The sequence below is a fragment of the Vicugna pacos genome, chromosome 2 (genome assembly GCF_048564905.1).
Source record: "Vicugna pacos chromosome 2, VicPac4, whole genome shotgun sequence".
NCBI lineage: Eukaryota > Metazoa > Chordata > Mammalia > Artiodactyla > Camelidae > Vicugna > Vicugna pacos.
Window position 1 is genome coordinate 71,994,102 of NC_132988.1, and position 19,936 is coordinate 72,014,037.

Genomic DNA, 19,936 nt, shown 5'->3' on the forward strand with positions numbered 1-19,936 from the left:
GTATATGAATATAAGTTCTCTGATGGGTATACTTACTTATGAAAGGTGTATACACACACACACACACACACACACACACACTTAGGTATGCTTATATATAAGTGAAATGACAGCAATGATACAAGAGACAGGAAGAAAGAATTAGGACTATTTTGTTATTATAAGTTACTCATACTACCTGTGAAGTGGCATAGTGTTGTCTGAAAGTGGACTTGGATTATTTGTAAATGTACTTTGCAAACTGTAGGGCAACTACCTAAAAGATATTTTGAAAGAAGTATAACTGATATGCTAAGAAAGGAGAGAAAATTAGATTATATTAAAATGCTGAATTACAACCACAAAAAGGCAGAAAGAGTAGAAGACAAAAATAGTAACAAAGAACAAGGGCAACAAATTGAAAATGGTAACAAATATGATAGACAGTAATCCAACTATACCAACAGTAACTTCGAATGTCAGTAATCTAAATGCACCAATTAAAAGACAAAAACTGTCGGACTGGATCAAAACATACTCCAAATACATGTTGTCTATAAGAAACTTACTTTAAATATAAAGACACATAAAAATTTAAAGCAATTGGATGGAGAAACTATATCATACTAAGACTAATCAAAAGAAAGCAGGAGTAGCTATGTCCATTTCAGACAGGACAGACTTCAAAGTAAGAAAAGTTATTAGGGATACAGAAGGACATAACATAATGATAAAGGGGTCAGTTCTCCAAGAAGGCATAACAATTCTAACATGTATGTGCCTAACAAGAGAGAATCAAGCTATATGAAGCAAAAACTGATAGAACCACAGGGAGAAATAATGAATCCACTATCATAATTGGAAACTTCAACATTCCTCTCTCAGAAATAGACAGAAATCATAAGGACATAGATGAATTCAGCAACACCATCAGACAACTGGATATAATTTACATCTATAGACTACTTCATCCAACAACAGCAGAAATAAGGTTTTTCTCAAGCTCATATGGAGTAGTCACCAAGATCAACCACATTGTGGGACACAGAACACACCTCAACAAATTTAAAAGACTAGAAATCATGCAGCGTCTGCTGTCAGGCCGAATGAAATTAAATTGGAAATCAATAACATAAAGATAATTGGAAAATCTCTAAATATGTGGAGATTGAACAAGATTAAATTAAAACACAGACCACCAGTTCCACATTCTGCCCCTGCCCCTCTCCCTCTATCTGTCCACTTATATTTTTAAAAGCAGATGACTGCCACATTTGGTAATGGCAGGCTAGGTAACTCAGACCAACCCTCTTATTGAGAATTTGTAAAAAGTTGTACAAAATATCTTAAAATCTTCTTAAACATAAAGAAGATTTAAGAAGATGGTGAGGAATTACTGGGCCAAAACCAGGAAGAGGAGAACTCAGAAACAATCTCAGGACTCAAAGCTGATTTTGCAGTGAATAAAGTGACAGATTTGAAACTGAGCTTGGATTTTTGTGGCCTCTTGGAACTAAGAGGGAAAGAAAAGTCATATCTAAATGCCTTGCAAAGGTGGGTTCTCTGAGAAATCAGCCCTAAAAGTAGTATCTACTCTGCATTTGTTATTTTTTTTAAATATCCCTTGGACTCCTTTTATCCCTCTTAGTAATTAACCACCTTTACTAGTTAACAATTATTTACATTAAAATGTTCCCTGTCCTGGCAGAGGCACACTACCAGCCCAGGACCTCCTTAATTTTAAAGTTCTTTGCTTACAGTATCTTATTTTCTTGTGCTCTTCATTATTATTTGTATTGGATATTGTTTTTGGAAATTTAGTTGCAGAAATATTTTGAGGCTAAGATAGTTATCTTCCTCCAGAGAAGATACAAATTTGCCTCTGCCATGTGCATGGGATGCTCCCAGTCTAATATGCTAATCCAAATTCAAACTATTTATAGACTTTTTAGAAATTAACACAGGCAATAACAGCTAATAAACTGAGCTATTAATCATAAAAAAATTAATACAGGTATATCAAGAGATAAGACTTGATCAAAAACCAAGAGGAAAAACAGACAATGGAAATAAATTCATGGGAGATCTAGAAAATAGTTATCGGATACAGACTTCAGAAGAAAAGCCTGTAATTTCAATAGTCAAAAAAGCAGAATAGAGAGTTTGGTAGCAAACTGGAAACTATAAGAAAAAAGTCTAATGGAAATACTAGAGCAGAAAAATACACCTTTAATTAAGAAACCAGTGGTTGAATTTAACAGTAGATTAGATACAGCTGAAACAGAACAGCTGAATTGGAGGACAGGTCAAAGGAAAATCTGTAGAATGAAGTAAAGAAAAATAAACAGATGAAAACACAGAAAAGAGTATAGGAGACATATGGGGGAGGTCTAATATATGAAACAACTCTTAAATGGAGAAGAGAAAGAATGGGACAGTAGCAATATGTGCAACAATAATAGCTGAGCATTTTCTAAAAGTGACAAATGACATTATTTTACAGACACAAGAGTCATAAAATCCAAGCAAGATAAATACAAAGGAACCCAGACCAAGGTGCATTATTGTAAAATTGATGAAAGCCAAGATCAAAGGGAAAGCTTAACTGCATCCAGAAGAAAAATAGACACACTAAGGAATGTCCGACCTTTCAATAGAAGCAATGAAAGCCAGAGGAACAGTGAAATGATGTCTTGAACATACTGAGTAATGCCAACTTAGAATTCTATATCCTTGAAAACAATCTTTTAAACAGAAAGTAAAGACTTTTTTTTGAAAGACAAACACAAATGGACAGTATTCCTTACCAGCAGATCTGCTTTAAAGAAAATAAAGGATATGTTTTAAGTACAAGGAAAATGATCCCAGATGGAAGCCCAGAAACAGGAATAATTGGTAAGTTAATGGAAGGGGCAGGTATTAGGTATTAGGTATTTATTCAAAAGGAATAAAATCTTACACAGTACATACTCACATCACAGGGCAATCATGTCAAAAGCAAATAACCAGGGGAGGAAAGGCTAGAAATTGTCCACATGTTTGGAAATTAAGGAAAATGAGGAAATATTTTGAACTGCTAATCAAAATTTCTCAGATACACAGCTGTCCTTAGACAGAAGGTTATAGCCTTAAATGCATATATGAGAAAAAAAAACACCCTAAAAATTAAAGAAATAACTTTAGAAAAAGAACTGTAAAATAAACCCACCCCAAATCAGTATAAGGTATAAAATACTGAAAAACAAAAATTAATGAAATAGAAAAGAAATATACAATATGAAAGATCAACAAAGCCAAACATTGGTTCTTTCTAAAAATAAATAAAATTGATAAATTTCTGGTTCTTCTGGTTCAACTGGGAGTTAACATAGCAGGCCTGAGACTCTTACCCTTAGAAAGGTTGGCTTGCAAAGTGAATCCTTGGCTGGTACCCGGAAACTTGGATTTCAAGAGGGTTCCCTTCATTTCCAGAACAGATAAAGTAGCTCACTGTGCAAACAATATGGTTTATACTGAAAACATGCATTTCTTCTGAGAGTCTGGAATTTCTACATGAGCCAGGCAGAGGGTGCCTGTGTAACCAGCCCCTGATAAAAAAATCTCTGGACACTGAGTCTCCAGTGAATTCCCTTGGTAGACAATATTTTACACATGTTGTCATAGCTCATTGCTGGAAGAAACAGTGCATCCCGTGTGACTCCACTGGAAGCTTTTGACAGGTTTCCTCTAGAGTTCACCCCATGTGCCTTTTCCCTTTGCTGATTTTGCTTTATGTCCTTTCACTATGATAAATCATAGCCTAGAATACAACTATTTGCTAAGTGCTGTGAGCCTTCCTGGTGAATCATCGAATCTGGGGGTGGTTTTCGGAACCCCTAAAACAGTTGTTGCTGTATAGACAGATAGAGGATGGATAGATAGACAGACAGACAGACAGACAGGCAGACATAGAGAAAAGCAACAAATACTTTTAAAATCATGTTTATATTCATGAGATAAAAGAATATGCATATGCAATCTTATTTGTTTTTTGCCAAAAAAAATTATACTTTAAATCTAGTTATGGAAACAAAACAAATATAAAAATAGAATTTTTTTTCTAAAAATAATGGTCGATCAAGAAACAACTCATTTTTTTCAATTCAATATATATATATGTACTCACCTTTAGTAACTTGATTTCTCGCATAGCAATCTTTTTAACCATTTTGTCATCATCACTTTCTAAGAACTTCTTGATGGCCACAATTCTTCCACTATCCTTATTCCTACACTTCATTACCATTCCATAGCTCCCTTCTCCAACCAGTCCTAGGTTCTCATATTTTTCCATTTTAATTGAAAACCAGTAGGAATTTTTCTTGCTGTAAAAACTAAAACATAGAATCAATTATGTTGAGTATATTAGTTTCCTCCACCCTCCCAAACTGATTCTTGCCCACCTGTTTTTCATATTAGGGCAGTCACTGCATTGCATCAATTGCTGCCCTGTGTATTGTTCTGCATAGAAATTATGTTTTCCAAATATTCACATGTATTTCATAATAGACAAGGCAAATGGAATTGAAGCCATTAACTTTAACTTAATAAATGTCATGTTAATGAAATTTCAATATATTTTTAAAGATAAAGCAATACTTGAACTATTATACAAAACAATTACAGTTTACTTTAGAAAAACAATTCCTTTTCACTCAAAGGTGAAAAAGGCACAAGTGAATTTGGTTTTAGTGAAGACAAAATTTATTTTTTTACATCAGGTTTAAAAGATCAAAACTGAGGCTCTTTATGCACTTTCTGGTCAATTGGGAAAATATTTGTTCAAAAAAGATTACTCACCAAGTTAACACTAACAACTTTTGATAAACTATTTTTCTTTACTTTTCTCACCATAGTAATTAAATTTCTATATTGAACATATAAAATAACAATGACATCACAGTATGTAAGCATATTTTTAAATATTAAATATCAGTATCAAATACAGTTATTTCAAAAATCCTTTTAATGATTAATCACTACAAGTCTGATTATTTGAATTTTGTGTTTAGAATTCTTTTACAATGCCATTATATGGCATTTTCTTGATAAAGGCAATCCTAATGAAATCTGTCTCACTTTACTAATGATTGGTGACAGTCCAGCAGACATCACACTACATATTTTGGATCAGAAAGAAACTTCAACCAAATACAGTTAGATCTCAATTCATAAGGTTTGATTGCCATGAAATATAAAAACTAATAAACTACAACTTCAAAGTTAAATTTATTTTTAATCTGATTTTGAAATTAACTCCCAGAAGCAAAGAATGAAAAATATGGCTGTTAATCCCAACGTGGTTCTAAAAGTTTGGGGAGGGAAAAAAACGTCTTTTGGTAACTATATATTTGAATGAAGATTCATAGTTGAATTTTTCTTAACCTGACAATATAAAAACACTCATTCATAAAACTTGGACAGGAAAAAAAATCTTGCCATCAGTTGTGTACTTGTCAACACCAACTCCAATGATTTCATTATTTTACTACCACTTGTTATAGTAAGTTCTACTATAAACTGTTTATAGTGTCCCTGACACTAACTCTCCATATATTTGACATTTTAACTTCCATTTAAACTCTATTAACTATTTTTAAATAAAATGTCAATGTTTTAAAAAAAAAAACTCAATGTAATTCTGTCTCTCTTTTCCTTCATTTTTTTTTTTCCTTCCACTAAGACAACATATTTTATTAAGGACTAGACGTTTAGGCTTATCATACCAAGGACAAAAATAGCTGGAATCTATAACCTGGATCATTTAAAAACATTTGTAGCTATGTCCTCAATATTTGAAAATGCACTGTGAACAAAATTAACATTACCTTAAGCAGGTCTAAGAGAGTCTGAAGAATGTCACAAGCTAACATTCTGCCAGTTGACTACTCCAAGTGTGTTCTCCAATCCAACTGCATGTTTGGTCACACCTGTATTTTCAAGTGGCACTGCCCACAAATACCTTAAAAGTATCACAGCTTAAAAAGCCTCTTGTTTCCTGAAACAGTTACTCATAAACTGTAACTCCTCATGCCTTCTACTCCTGAATTAAGGGTAATACAAACTAAAAGGAAACCTGGCCAATTGTAATGCGGTAGTTCTGGATGTGGGCCATGTGAGCATATGGTTCTCATACCAATATTTTAGGTAATAAAAAATGCTTTTTTTTATTTTGTTAAAGACAGACTGAGATCTATTACATAGTAAAGAATGAGATAATAGAAGCTTTAAAAAGTATTATACTTACTTACTGTTGCTTTTAAATCCTTTCGCGTGGAAAGACCCAAAGGTTTTCAACTTGGGAACAAATTTCAGGTGAAATGCATCTCGCTTGTAGGTCTAAAAGATGCTGACTAGCAAACTAGCAATTCTACTGTTGTCGTGATTTCTTCTGCAGGCACAGTCTCGGGTCCCAGGTGAAGCAGGCAGGGAGGCAGATTGGCCTCGACCCGCCGCAAGCTCACACTCCGGAGGACCGCGGGCCACATGCTGCCGTCGTCAAGGCAACGACCTCACTCTGTCCCCAACCATAGGCACAAAGTCTCCAGAGAGATACGGCCGGGGTTAAAATGCGTCCACGGCAGGCACAACACCTGTTAAGGCCAAGGCCTGTACGGATAATACCTGGGGTGAGAGGGCACCGCCTCCCAGCTTCTACGGTGCCCAGTCCCAGGAGCCTGTGAATCTGCTCAGCTCTCGCTAGCCCTGGGCAAAGGCGTTGGCCACCGAGCTGCAAGGGGGCGGGTCCTCACCCTCCCAGGCCCGCCCTGAGTGCGCCAAACTTCCCGTGTTCTGATTGGCCGGGCCCTGTCGTCACGAGCTGTGATTGGCTTACTGCCAACCACCCTGCCGGTTCACCTGGGGCCCTGCTCAGGTTCTCATCACTGATGCGCAGACGCCAGCATTAGCATACAGCTGCGCTTTCAAGTAAGGAAGCATCTTTCGCCGGGAGGCCTCTCCTTATGTCTGAGGCCAAGAGGAGATTCTAGTGCTCAGGGAAAGGCTCAAAGTGGTGGTGATGGTTTTATAGGATTGGGAGAAAATGAGAGGGGGAGACTGTGCAAAGAACGCGATGAAGCGTACTCAAGCTTCCCCGCTGAGCCGGGGAGTGGGCTCCTCACACGAGAAGGTTCTGGCCCGACCGCTATTCGACGCTTCCTTTCCCGTCCGGGCAGTGGAGCCAGTCTGGGCCAGGTAGGAGATGAGGGTGACAGTCTAAGAGGTGATGATAAGTAGGCGAGGCAAGGTGAAAGTAGTAGGTGACAACAGAACTGACTTTAGGAGGGACTTGGGGAAGACGGCCTAGGCACTGAACATGAGGGAGCCACTTAGGAGATAATGGAAGGAGAAGAGAGAATATGAAAGAAATAAGAGAAAAAGGGCTAGGATAGGTGGGGAACTAGCACACATGAGCAGTACTTTGGTCTTTTGACAGCCAAAATTGGGTGCAATTGCGTGGTGCGATGTTTAAGGCAGAGACTAACTCAATCCATGACCAGGCAAGACTGGTAGGTCAGAATCATGCACATCTGAAATCACACAAGAAACAGGGCTTTCTTCATTTTCAAGGAATTTGAGGGTTACACCATACCCCTGCAGTGAAAAGACCTTAAGCACTCAATTATTTTCACGTCAAATTATGAAAACTAAACATTTTATAATAGTATTTGGTTTCCATAATACCTTGATCCAGTTAAAAGTGCCCTGGATAGCAGATACTTATACCTATATTCAATATTTAGGTATTAATTCCTTCTTGTACACAAAGAAATAAACATTCTGGTTTTTAAACAAACTTTTGTGAGTTTGCTTAGAATGAATTAATCTTCCAGTGCTTGATCACCTTGGTCAAGCTGCTTAAAATCTAGTTCCTGAAACTAATGAGGACCAGACCTGAGACCTGGCTATGGAAAGAATATAATTCTTTAGTCAATACAAGATGTAATTAGCTCTATCCTTAGCTGTGACCAAGTGGAGGGAGCTATGCCCCTTTTTTTACCTCTGTAGGCTAATCTGATGAACTTCTTTCATATGAGAAGCAGATTCCCTTTAAAGTGGCAAATCCGGGTTTTGTTGGGCCTGAAGCTTGAGAACAAGAATGCAAAAATATTTTACTTTTGTAACTTTACAAAAATATTCAACAACATAAACATTTTAAAGGTAACTTTAAGCAAGAGGCCCTGAAGCTTAAAATAACCTGTTTATATCCCACAGGCAACTGAAAGTTTATCCTTTGGTGACTAGGTAGTGCTGGAGAAAACAATTTCTTAAGAATCGAGCTTGAAAGCCAACTGTAAAGGAGACATAGGGTATTCAAGAATTAAACATCCTGGGCAAAGTCATCTATGTGTTTGCTGAAGAGGAGGCAGCATTATGCAGAAGCAGGATTGGGTTATTGTTATTTTTTCTTTTTAAACAGGAAAATCTTTGTAAGGAAGAAGAATGGAGAGAGAAGCTTTAAAGAGGCAAAAAAAAAAAGGAATAATTAATGAAAAACCAAGAAAAGCAGTGAAGAGGAGGTAATAAAATATGAAAAGGGCCTAGCCTTGAAGAGGTTTAGAGGAAAGAAGAAAAACAGAAAAACATAGGACAAACACATTAGCTCGTTTAGATCTTCTCAGTTAAAAAATAAAAACCTATTCACTTGGGACTCAATTGAAGTGATGCCTGTGATCAATCGTGGGCCATAAGTGAAAGATGGTTTGTTTCTTTTTTTTAATTTTGGGGCAATAATCTGACCCAAGCACATTGTTTTGAGATGTCAAAATATGTAGAGAATGACTGTTGCCAAGAGTTATTTAACAGAGATGATTGCTAAAGTGAGGAAGAGAACTGGGTTACTCTAAGGGCTCAGTCCTTTGCCTCTTCTTTTGTACACTCTCCTCCTAGATGATCTCATTTAACCCAATAGCTGCAAAGACCTATTCTGACCAGTCATAGCATGGAGCTCTCCTCAGAATTCCCAAATCATACTATCTGACATTTCTTCTTGGATATCTATTGGCATAGTAAACTTAACATGGATAAAAGAGAACTGTTGACTTTCCCTTCACATTCCACTCCTGCTCCTCTCTCTCAGTAGAATATTGCCTTCTACCCAAGTTGCATAAAAATCCCAGGAGTCATCCTTGAATCCCTTCTTTCCTTCACATTCAAAATCCAATCCATAAAAAAGTCTTGTAGGTTGTATCTCAGATTATCTAATTAAGACTGTTCATCATTGTCTTCACTGCTACAACCCTAATCCAAGCCACCATCACCATCACCCAACGTCTCTTCCTGACAGGCTCCTCGCTAATTCAGATCACATCACTTTCTTGCCCAGATCCTTACAATCCCACTTTGAGTAAAATCCAAAATACACAGCCATCCTCGATTTAGCTGTTACCTACCTCTTGGTATCATCTGCTTATTGTTATGGCCACAATGGCATCAATGCCCTTGAACACAAGCCACTTCCAAACACAGGGCCTCTGCACTTGTTCTATTTGGAATGCTCTTCCTTTAGATCTCCTCAAGGCTGCTTTCTCCTCATTTCAGGTATCAAGTGTTCTTGAGACTTTTCATTACCACCCTCTGTAATGATTAAGAACAGCCTAAAGTCCAGTGACTATTACATCCTCTACTAGTCCTACACCCGATCAGCCACATGCTATGGGAAAAGCAGCTAACTCCACTGTGCCTGAGATAACCCTTCTGTAAAATAGTCCTCCTCCCCTTAGGATTACTGTTGAGACTAATGAGTCGTATTATGCCCAGGACTAATCAAGACTGAAACCACTTATATTTGTTGCTTCCCCGCCTCAAAAAATATAAGCTCCCTGAGGGTGGGCTGTACCTGGTGTATTGCCAGCCAGCACCCAGGGAGGTTTCTGGCATATGTTAGATGCTAATACCCACACACTGCTAAACAAGTCTTTCTTCTTTCACACATCTCGGTTGCTAATATTTAAAGTGCCTGCTTTGAAACATCACTCTCCTGTTAAATCAATCACCCAACTGAAATGTCTCACACCTGTTTTCTGAGTCACTATACTCATCACCATATGCCAGGCAGAGCTTTGCTTTTACCTCTCCAAGCTTTAGTTCACCAATTTAAAAACAAAAAGTAAGAACTTAGTAGGGTTATCAGATTAAGATATCACATATATAAAATGACAGATCCTCAAAATGTATTCTTTTTTCTCAGCTCTGAACAGTATTTGACACCATTTGATTTCCGTTCTAAGTCTTAACTCTGCCTCATTACTTAATGCTTGTACTTCCTGAATGTAGTAGTTCCTGATTAAGGGATCCTTAATTTTAGGCCTGCTAATGTTGGAGGTTGTGATTTTCCAATTTCCTAAAATGAAGCGAGGATAAAAATGCATTGCATTCAAAGTTTAAATTTTTAGTGCTTACAACCCATTTTCTAAAATTATTCATCCTTTAAATAAGATCAACTTATAGTTACTTTAGTATTTCAAATCCTTTCATGCTAGTTTGACTACAATAACCCTTCTGAGCCTCAATCTCCTTGAGTGTAAAATAGGTAACTATACCTTACCTGGCCTAAGTATTAAATCAGATGTAAAGCTACCAGCAATGTGATTCATAGTCTACCCCCAAATATTGTAGAACTCATTTTAAAGATGAGAATGGATATAAAGATAACTACTTTCCTGATTACACTATTTTAAGTGGAAGTATCTACTTTTCATTGATTTGTATCTTTATGCTAACTATTCATTTTCAGTTCCTTTCAGATACCTGAATTCAGTTGCCGAAAAATAACCTAAATCTTATTTCCCTCCCTCAGATATAATATTCTTGAATTATCACAGTAGCCTCCTGTTTGCATTCTTGTCCTCCTGCCATCAATCCTCTACATGGCTTCATGTTGCAATTAAGAAAACATCCAAATAAACTCCTTACATGGGCTGACTACATGATCTAGTCCCAACATCTCTACTTCACCTCTTACCATTTTTCCACCCCTTGACCCAATTCCACCCATCCGAGCTTCTTCTCATCACCCTCTAAGCCTTTCCAATTTTGGAGGATTTATACTAGTTAGTCCCTCTAACTGGAGTGCTCCTATGTTCCATGTCATCTCTAGGTGACTGGGGAACACCTCTCTAAAGCTGCCACTCAGTTGCTCTGTACTATCTTATTTTACACAGCATTTACAACTACTTTTCTTCATTGTCAAGTACATAAGCTCAGAGGGAGCCCTGCAGACTTATCTTGCTCATGGATCCTCAACATCAAGAACAGTGCCTGGCACATAAGAGGTGCTCAATAAACACTCGATAAACACTGTTAAATGGTTTGTCTTCATTAAAACAATGTTTAATAGTATAAAGAAACACACACACACACGCCAAGATATTTTTAAGGATCACCTATGGGTTAGATTGTGGGAGTTCACTCTTCTGCATTATCTGTACTTTCTATATAATGTGCATAGAATGTTTGTGTGTGTGTGTGTAGTAAAATATACATAAAACTTACCATTCTATAGTTTTTAAAAAAGCAAGTTGTCAAGATTCCATACCCTCCTATATAGCCTTATCTTTTCAGGTCTAGTTCACACCAAAATCCATTAAGGGTTTCACAGCACTCTTGCCTCCTCATCATGAAAGCCTGTTTTTTTAACTTGTGTTTCACATATCATGCTACTTTTCCAACTATGCAAGTTAAAATTTTGAATTCTCTGATACCAACTTCTTCCTCACCAAGACCTGGCCATTTTATTTTACTCCCCAGGTCTTTCAAATTCTTTAGGTTTCTACCATCACCACTCAAGTACAAGCTAGTACAACCACTCTATCATAGCTCTTGACTAAAATACTTTAGCATCCTTTCACCTATTTACTCATTGCTTCTTCAGTCCTTCAATTTGTTTACTCTGTAGCCAGAGAGATTTCAAAATAGAATTATCTTCCTGCCACTCACCAAAACCTTCAAATTCCTATTGTCCTTGGGATAAAGACCAACCTCCTTAAGGCCAACAAGGCCCCATAGCTACCTTGTTAAATATGCACCCACTCGTTCTCTCCAAAGTTTCAATCCTTTTAAACTTGAGAGCAGGAAATCTTGTTTATTTCATCATTTATCAACAGTACCTAGAAGAGTGCCTGGCTCTTAGGAGCTCAATAGTTAATGAATTAAATGAGCCAATGAAAGTTAATCAGAATAGCAGGAACAAGACCTCCTGCACCTGAAAAATGGATAGGAGAGAGACACAGAGAAAGTATTCAGCAGAACAGATTAGACTTCAAACATTTCTAGGTTAGATAGGTCAGATTAGAGCTGTTCATTATCAGAGAACCAGGCATGCATAAGTCACTTAGAAAGAGAAAACAGTTTTGGACCTCTGGGTTTTGAATTATCTATGACTTCAAAAGGTAACAAGGTAAAAAAGGGTTTAAAAAAATGTGTTTGAAACACAGGATAGGTAGACAGTAAAAATCAGCTAAGTGAGAAACAGTATCAGGTAACACTTGCTGAGGGTCCAATACATTGTTTTAGATAGTTCCTAAAACCATTCAGAGAAGTGTGTGTGTGTGCAGGGGGCAGGCAGTGAAGGTTACAGGGCAACAACAGTGAGTACACAAAACAGGAGCAGTTAGAATATTGTCACAAAGCTGAAGCATTCCAAGCAGACAGCTAGCTTTACCAAAACACTTAAGAGATCAAGGACAAAGAGTAGTTAATCTTTCTGTGAATGTTTCACTCTAAACGTGCCATTTATTTTGCCCAGTATTTAGTAATGTTAAAAATAGACTTCATTTCCTGTAATTCTGAAGCATAAGGTGTGTATACACACACACACACACACACACACACACACACACACACTCTACATAAATAGACTGGAAGATTTTGTCAAAAATACCCAGAAACGTCATTACTTAGAAATTCTCAGACTTAAGGATGCAATTAGTTTTAAACAACTACTCTCTACATGAACCTACTGAAATCTATCACAAAGGGCAATCTCAGGATGTGATAAATAATTCATTTATCCAAGAATTTGAAATAATTTGTAACTGCCATTAAACTGATCGTAATTAGAAAGTCTTATGAACACAGGATGAAAGAAAGTCTTCACCTGTAGTTGAAATATAAATTATCAACAAGTTGTCCTAATTTAAAGGAAAAAATTTGAACATCTATCCACTATATTTTTATTCACTCAATACAAAGACTGTATTATATAGCACAATGAAAATGAAGCATCCTGTGTGGCCGAAACTTTCAAATACTTTGTTCCACATAGATTTCCTGGACCAAATGATATTTTGCTCCTTGAAATTTGGTTCTTTTTTCAATACAGTGTGGCATATACATTTTAACCCCTCTGAAAAATGTTTTTCCACAGCCATAAAATTAGATAAATTACAATTATAATTAAAATTGAAAGTGAGTTTAATATACATTTGTAAAAATTAAGTCTTACGTCCATGAGAGTATTTAAACAATAGTTATTCTGGCTTTTCTCAAATATAAATTTGTGAAGATTGAGTTAATGAATCTTCATGAACAGTGTTATGAATGTATCAGAAAACTCATTTATACTATCCTTTTTAATGAAGGAAAAGTCTAAAGTTCTGAAAGTACATATGCCTTAGGACCTCATTTTTCATTTGAAGTATATATTCATATTTATAACTAAATGATTCTTTCTCTTAATACTCTTTTAGAGCTTGGCAAGATTGTTGCAATTGCTGAATTGGGTCATGTCCATAACTTCAGATAACCTCAATCTTCCCATTTCTTTTCTCCTTTCCTTCTGAGATGAGGTAGCAATTCTTTGGAAAACTCCAAATTTAAAAAAAAAAAAAAAAGTCAGTAGTCTGCTTTAGACCCTTCTCACCTTCCTTACCACTTATTTTTCTGTTCTAACATCCTTTACCTTGTATGCCAGCTATCTAACTGAACTGGGATCAATCTCTAACAACAATCAGGTCTTACTTGTTTTATTTTACACATCTAATTTCACAAATAATAATCAGTTGGTTTTAGAATAATTCCTCATTTTTACTTAGGCTGTGTGAAATGTGATCGGGAGAAAATATTTTGGAACACAAACCTATAGATTAAATTAGGGACATAGATAAATGCTGCAGACATCAGTAGTTTATTGTTTGTTTAGTCCAAACACATTCAAAATGGAAACTCAAAGAATACTTTCCACCTGAAACAATTAAACTAGATACTACTAGCATATAATGCTTAACACATTACAGCAATAAAGATGGTAATCCATTGTCTTCTATACCTACTAAAGCCAAGATGGTAAAGCCAATTTGGTTGCAATAGTGTCATAAGGATAGAATAGAATATTACCATCCAAAAAAAAAAAAATTAGCAAATAACAGTAATGGTAGATGAGTATTTTACTCTGGTTCACTGAAAAGGGGACAAAATGTTTAAAGTCCACAGTACTGCAGGTGAACAATCACCATGTAAACTTCTCCATGTGATGTTTTAATGTTTTATTCATGGTATGTAAAGACTGAAGCTGAATGGCTCTTTGCTTTAATTTTCTATTACACTTAACATTTGTCGTTACTTTTGGTGCCAGAACAGTTTTCATGGGTGGCAGGGCAATATGTTGGATTGGAAATTTTACATATATGAAAGAAATGAAAGAGTGGAGGGAAAATATGCTATAAAAAACAAAACAAAACAAAACACTGAAGATAAACCACTTATTTAAAAGCAGTTTGAATAAAGGCTTCAAAACTCAAAAGTAATTTTCTGGTAAGAACTTCAAGTACTATACATCAGAAACTGTGAAAGTATTTCAAACAGGAAAAAAAAATCCTTAAGCCCCACAAAATGGAAACTGAGAAATCTGTGTCCCCAAAATATATGCAATAGTGCAAGACTTTCCTCAAACATGGAAGACCTCATTCAAGCAGGGGAAAAAGGGACAGATTTACTTTTACTTACATTGCCCAGTACATGAAAAACAAAATTATGTGCATCATTTGCTAGTTTATTAAATAGCGAACGGTTTCATAATTTAGAACCAGTTTGCTATTATGTCAAGTGCGTTTTTTGTCTGTTGTTACTAAGACAGAATGGAGAAGTCTTCCATGCTAACAAGCAGCTTTAAGTGGTCACACTTATTTACCCCACTCCTAGCCTGAAACATCAGAAATGGTATGTACCGAATGCTCCAAGCGTAAAACTGGACATCCTTTGTCATACGTGCGGTTTACTGGAACTTGTTATAAAGACAGACAATAATCCAGCAGCTACAAACTTTGCTCACAGAATTGCTTAGAGATTCATGTAAAAATAAAAGATGTCGTCCCAGACTTAAATTCAGAGCCACTCGGGTGCTGACATCAGTTCAAGAATTGTGCAAAATGAATGACAGTTCCCTGCCCCCCAAATAGAAAATGCAAACACTTAAGAGCTGTTGTTCTTTCCTCTGAAAATTGCAGTATCCTCACTTCAGGTTTACTTGCCATTTATGGAATCTGACTGCTTTTTAAATGTCACTAAAAATGTACATCAAGTTGATTGACTTTTCCAAGCGCCTCTCAAATGATACGCTTCAAGGTTCACATTCAGGCTATGAGAAAAGTCAACAAGAGACTTATTCAAATAACTGACTTCCTCCTTCCCTCTCCTTCACAAACACACAAGACTCCCTCCCACGGAGAACACAAAGTTGTTAACTGAAGAACAAGGCAAATAATATGCTAGTCAATTTTACTGATTTTAAAGATACTGCAATTTTTATACACTTCAATGATTTTTCAACATTTTGCAGCTGTTTGGCTTTGCAGCACAGCAATTCATACACTATACTGTACAAAATTACCAGCAAGACTGGAATGATGTATTAATAGAAGGCACCATCATGCTTATTACATTACCAGAGAACAAAAATACAGTAAAGACAATTTTCACTGTACACAGCTTAAAGAAAGGAGGAAAGGGAGGAGGAGTGTGTTGAGCAGCCAGCCATCCCTGTACTGAAGAGGGGCAGGTAGAAAAATCTTAGATATGGAGCTACTAAATCTGGTCTAATATTTAAGACCATAGCATTTGAAGTTCTGATTTTTGTTATTTAGTTCGTAACTAAATTATTTCCTTCTGGAACATACTTGTAGTCTTGTTAAGGTTTATGTGTACACACAGCAAGCAGATAAAATGCCCTCATCATTTCACAAACTATACTCTACTGGGAAAAAAAATGAAAGATTTCTTTTCCCCTGTTGCCTCCTGTTGCAGATGTCAGCGTTAATGAGTTCAGACTACCCATTTAGTGCATTCTGATGAGTGCACACATAAGTTTCTGTTGGTTTGTATTTGGGGGGGAGTCAAGAAAAAAGGCAAGATTCTCCAATTGCACAAATTGCACTATTTGTGTTTCCAACATTAATAGGCAGAAACAGTAACACTTAAACAAAATGTGCAGCAGAGGATTTTTTTGACTCAAAGGACCTGAATTCAGTTGGGCATGTCCTTTTAAGTTCACTTTGTTGTAGATAGTTTAAGATATGGTCACTTCTCAGTCCTTAATTCTCCAAGTCTAGATTTATAAATTAACAATGCAAATCCTGTTGTAAAACTGGGGAAATAATGTCCACCTCAATTTAACTGATAACCCAAAGATGCTTTTCACATCAAAGAAATGATCAAAAAGGCTGTGTCACATTCCAAAGCCAAAAAAAATTAACAAGAATGCAAACACGATGAATAATGTACCACTGCCAAGACTTTGCCAACAATGGAGCCTCAGCGACGCTGTCCTGTGAAGCGGCCTTCCATCTGCCCGGTTCCTCTCCCAGAGCCAAGTTTCTGTGCCATGCCACCTCTTGGAGGGGGTCCTCTTCCATCCCGGTCCCGCATCATTCCACCGCCCACTATTCCACGGGGACCACCAGGACCTCGATCGTTGCGCCTGATATCCCTGCGATCATCGCCACCACCTCGGGTTTCTCGCTCTCTGGCAGCTCTTGTTTTTTTCTCTTCCACATTTAAACGTACTTCCCCTCGAAACATAATTGGCTTTAAAAGGGAAGAAAAAAATTTACACGGGCAGGTTAGACAGTAATAATAATGTGGTATTACCTCCCACACATAAGAAAATCCTAAGAGACAAAAACTTTCATGAAATTCTTAATATCTATTCCAACTTTCTTCACCAGAGTAAATAATAAAATCCATACCTCAGACTTTAAAACTAACAAATCTTTATTCTTTGCATAAATACCATTTTATAGTGAACTATTTTTAGCTTTACTGTTTAAAAAAAAAAGGCTTTCTATAGTTTTTAAATGCACCAAATTAGCATCATATACAATAGGAATAAGAGTCTTGAATTATGCCCCTTAAGTCACTTACTTTTGCAATTAAGATTCTCTGAACTGGTTCAGAGTCATCAAAAACCACAAAACCAAAATTTGGAAGCTTTCCCCCAACACCCTTGGTATTGATGCGAAGTTCCACAACGTTTCCAAAACCTGTGAAAATATACATTACACCAAGGGTTAAATATTTTAACAGAATATTTTGTGACTTTAATTGTTCAGGATGTAATACCTTAATCTCCTTATCCATTTCAAAATAAAAGTCACAAGCTGCTATACCCAGTGACAATTAAGGTACATTTACTTTTATAGGTCATTCACCTTAGAGGCCAACTAGACTGTCTTGTTACTCTTCTGCTTCTTCCTTCTTCATCTTTTGTTAATGCTTTCAAAAGAAAAGTTACCTACATAGTTTTAAAGAGATAATGTTATTTTCTATTTCTGACTTGCCAAATGAATCTCATTTCCAAATTTAAGATGTTCATCTAGCTCTTTCTTCTAACCTCTACAGAACCAGGCAAGTCAACACTAAGTACAGTCAATGGGAAATCTCTGATATAACCTTCTACTCCCTTCTTAACAATTAAAGGTGATTAGTACCTGGAGATATACACAGTATACAGAGGTAAATTTTTTTTAATCCTAATTATGTTAGGAAAAAAGCTCTTTTCTTCTGCTTAATTTTACAATAAAGCAAAATAAACCACTTACTCATGAAGAACTCTTTCAGTTCATTTTCATCAATATCATGTGGCAAGTTACCAACAAAGAGTTGATGACTATCTGGATAGCGAATTATTCTACGGTTGTCAGATTCATTCTGTTCAATATCTCCTCTACCTGAGAAAAGGAATAGAAACGATATTAAAGTTTACAGTGTCACATAAAAACTAGTTCAAAGCAATGAATGTTAAAAAAAAAAACACCACTTGATATTCCTGTTTTAGTTTAGTTTAGTAAGATAGTGAGTTCCCTGAACAGAGGGGGAAGTGCCTATTATTAGTAGGTTAGTTAGAGAACAACATGACACAAAAGTGGAAAGTGAGCGTATTGACTAGATTGCTACAGTCCCTCTCTAGATCTGCTGGTCTGATTATATGAGAATCAAATATTAGCCATACAAGTATTCCTCCTTAACCAAACTCTTGCCATCACCCAGGAACCAGATTTCAGATACATAAAAATAGGTTTCAAATAGATTTCAAATAGTGAGATATATTTGTACTAAATATTTGTGCAGTATTTTGAAGTTCACAAATTACTTGGTCTTTGGCTGTATGACATCATAGGCAAATCAGTAAATTTAATAGCAATAATATCTCATTTATATAGCCTTTTATACACATTAGGGGTTGTGCATGTCTGTATGTGTGTGTGTGTGTATGTTTATATATAAACATATATATATATAATCGAATTTGATCCTCCCAAAAAACTACAAGGAACACAGTGAGGCATATAAAAGAAAGACATCACATAGGAAAAATTTATGTAGTAACCAAATAGCATAAGAGAATCTCATGATTTAAGGGTCTCACCCAAGATCATAAACTCAGTCAGTGGCAAAGCTAGGACAAACCCCAGCTCCCATGGCTTCTAGTTTAACAACACATCACTTATTTTACTTTTGTGGGAAAATTATATATTCTAAATTTGATGTAAACTATTCTCCCACCTCCTCCCAAAAGCAATCTAAGCATACTTAACGGAATTCAGAGGTTCTACATATATTAGCTAACAATGGAAACAAGTCAAAAATCATGGCAACTTAATACCTAAGACAATCAAAAAAAGAAGAATCAGGGTGTGCTTATTGTTTATCTGTGAAGAGATAAGGGTGCTAAGTAAGAGACTAGGTTATTGGCAGCTAGGTTTTGACTTCTTACAACCAGCGACAATAACCAAATAAAATTTGTCTCAAAATTCTATTACACCTTCAAAATACAGGCCTCCATGGCATGTCAGCTAATTCTCTAAAAGTTGTTTTGTCCCTGGCTGTATTCAGCAGGACAGGTTACTTAAGCCTTTAAGTAATCTGGTACTGAAAGGATTTGTGTATAAAATGTATTATAGTTAAAAAAATTTTTTTTCAGTTTCAGTCTTTTCCAGCTTTTCCAGTGCTAGGTGCTAAGGGCTGAGGGGCCAGCTCACCTGGTCTTGGTCCTCTAGGAGGGAAACCAGGTCGTTCTCGAGGTCGCTGTTCACGCACACGAGGTGGCTGAGACTGAACTTCTGGTTTAGCTTCCACCCTCGGCTACAATATAAGGGAAAAAACACATTATGAAAACACACATTCCATAAGAGAAAAACCAAGTAAAGCAACCACCAGCAAGTCACTAGCAGGCATAATGGTAATTTTAAGTTTAAAGTATTTTTAATGTAGTATCCTATATATGTGAAAACAAATTTTTACAAAGATATTCTGTACCAATCTAGGACTGTAGGGTAAGCTTTTATTTTCCACACAAGGCTATAACTCACAAAAAGCTGCTTTTACAACCATATTTTTTCAATAAAGTTATATCCACAAAGAGACAGCATAAAAGGTATTGCTACAAAAATCACAAAAATGCAAGATGAGCCACTCCATATAAATA

At 36.3% G+C, this 19,936-nt stretch overlaps 2 protein-coding genes and 1 long non-coding RNA gene across 9 annotated transcripts in view; 1 reads left to right on the forward strand and 2 right to left on the reverse strand.

The window, feature by feature from the left end:
• CDKL2 (cyclin dependent kinase like 2) overlaps positions 1-6,773 on the reverse strand; it is a 29,164-nt gene extending 22,391 nt beyond the window's left edge. Inside the window, exons 1-2 of one of the 2 annotated variants that reach the window (XM_072941570.1) lie at positions 6,270-6,773; positions 4,145-4,352 (exon numbers count right to left, since the gene is read on the reverse strand). In XM_072941570.1, the coding sequence (XP_072797671.1) occupies positions 4,145-4,312 (168 nt within the window). In that variant the 5' untranslated portion in view covers positions 4,313-4,352; positions 6,270-6,773. Of the gene's footprint in view, positions 1-4,144; positions 4,353-6,265 lie in introns of both variants that reach the window. The other variant, XM_072941562.1, reaches the window with a different exon arrangement.
• Positions 6,774-6,809: 36 nt separating this feature from the next.
• On the forward strand, positions 6,810-8,673 carry LOC140686776 (uncharacterized). The gene is made up of 2 exons (XR_012060681.1): positions 6,810-7,212; positions 8,438-8,673. It is a non-coding gene; the product is annotated as an uncharacterized lncRNA (long non-coding RNA).
• A 5,451-nt stretch (positions 8,674-14,124) lies between these two features.
• Positions 14,125-19,936, reverse strand: part of G3BP2 (G3BP stress granule assembly factor 2) — a 70,760-nt gene continuing 64,948 nt past the window's right edge. For all 6 annotated transcript variants that reach the window (XM_072941629.1, XM_015251163.3, XM_072941624.1 and 3 more), the window contains 4 exons: positions 19,491-19,593; positions 18,051-18,179; positions 17,374-17,492; positions 14,125-17,037 (listed from right to left, as the gene is read on the reverse strand). In XM_072941629.1, coding sequence (XP_072797730.1) covers positions 16,765-17,037; positions 17,374-17,492; positions 18,051-18,179; positions 19,491-19,593 — 624 coding nt within the window. In that variant the 3' untranslated portion in view covers positions 14,125-16,764. The remainder of the gene's footprint in view (positions 17,038-17,373; positions 17,493-18,050; positions 18,180-19,490; positions 19,594-19,936) is intronic.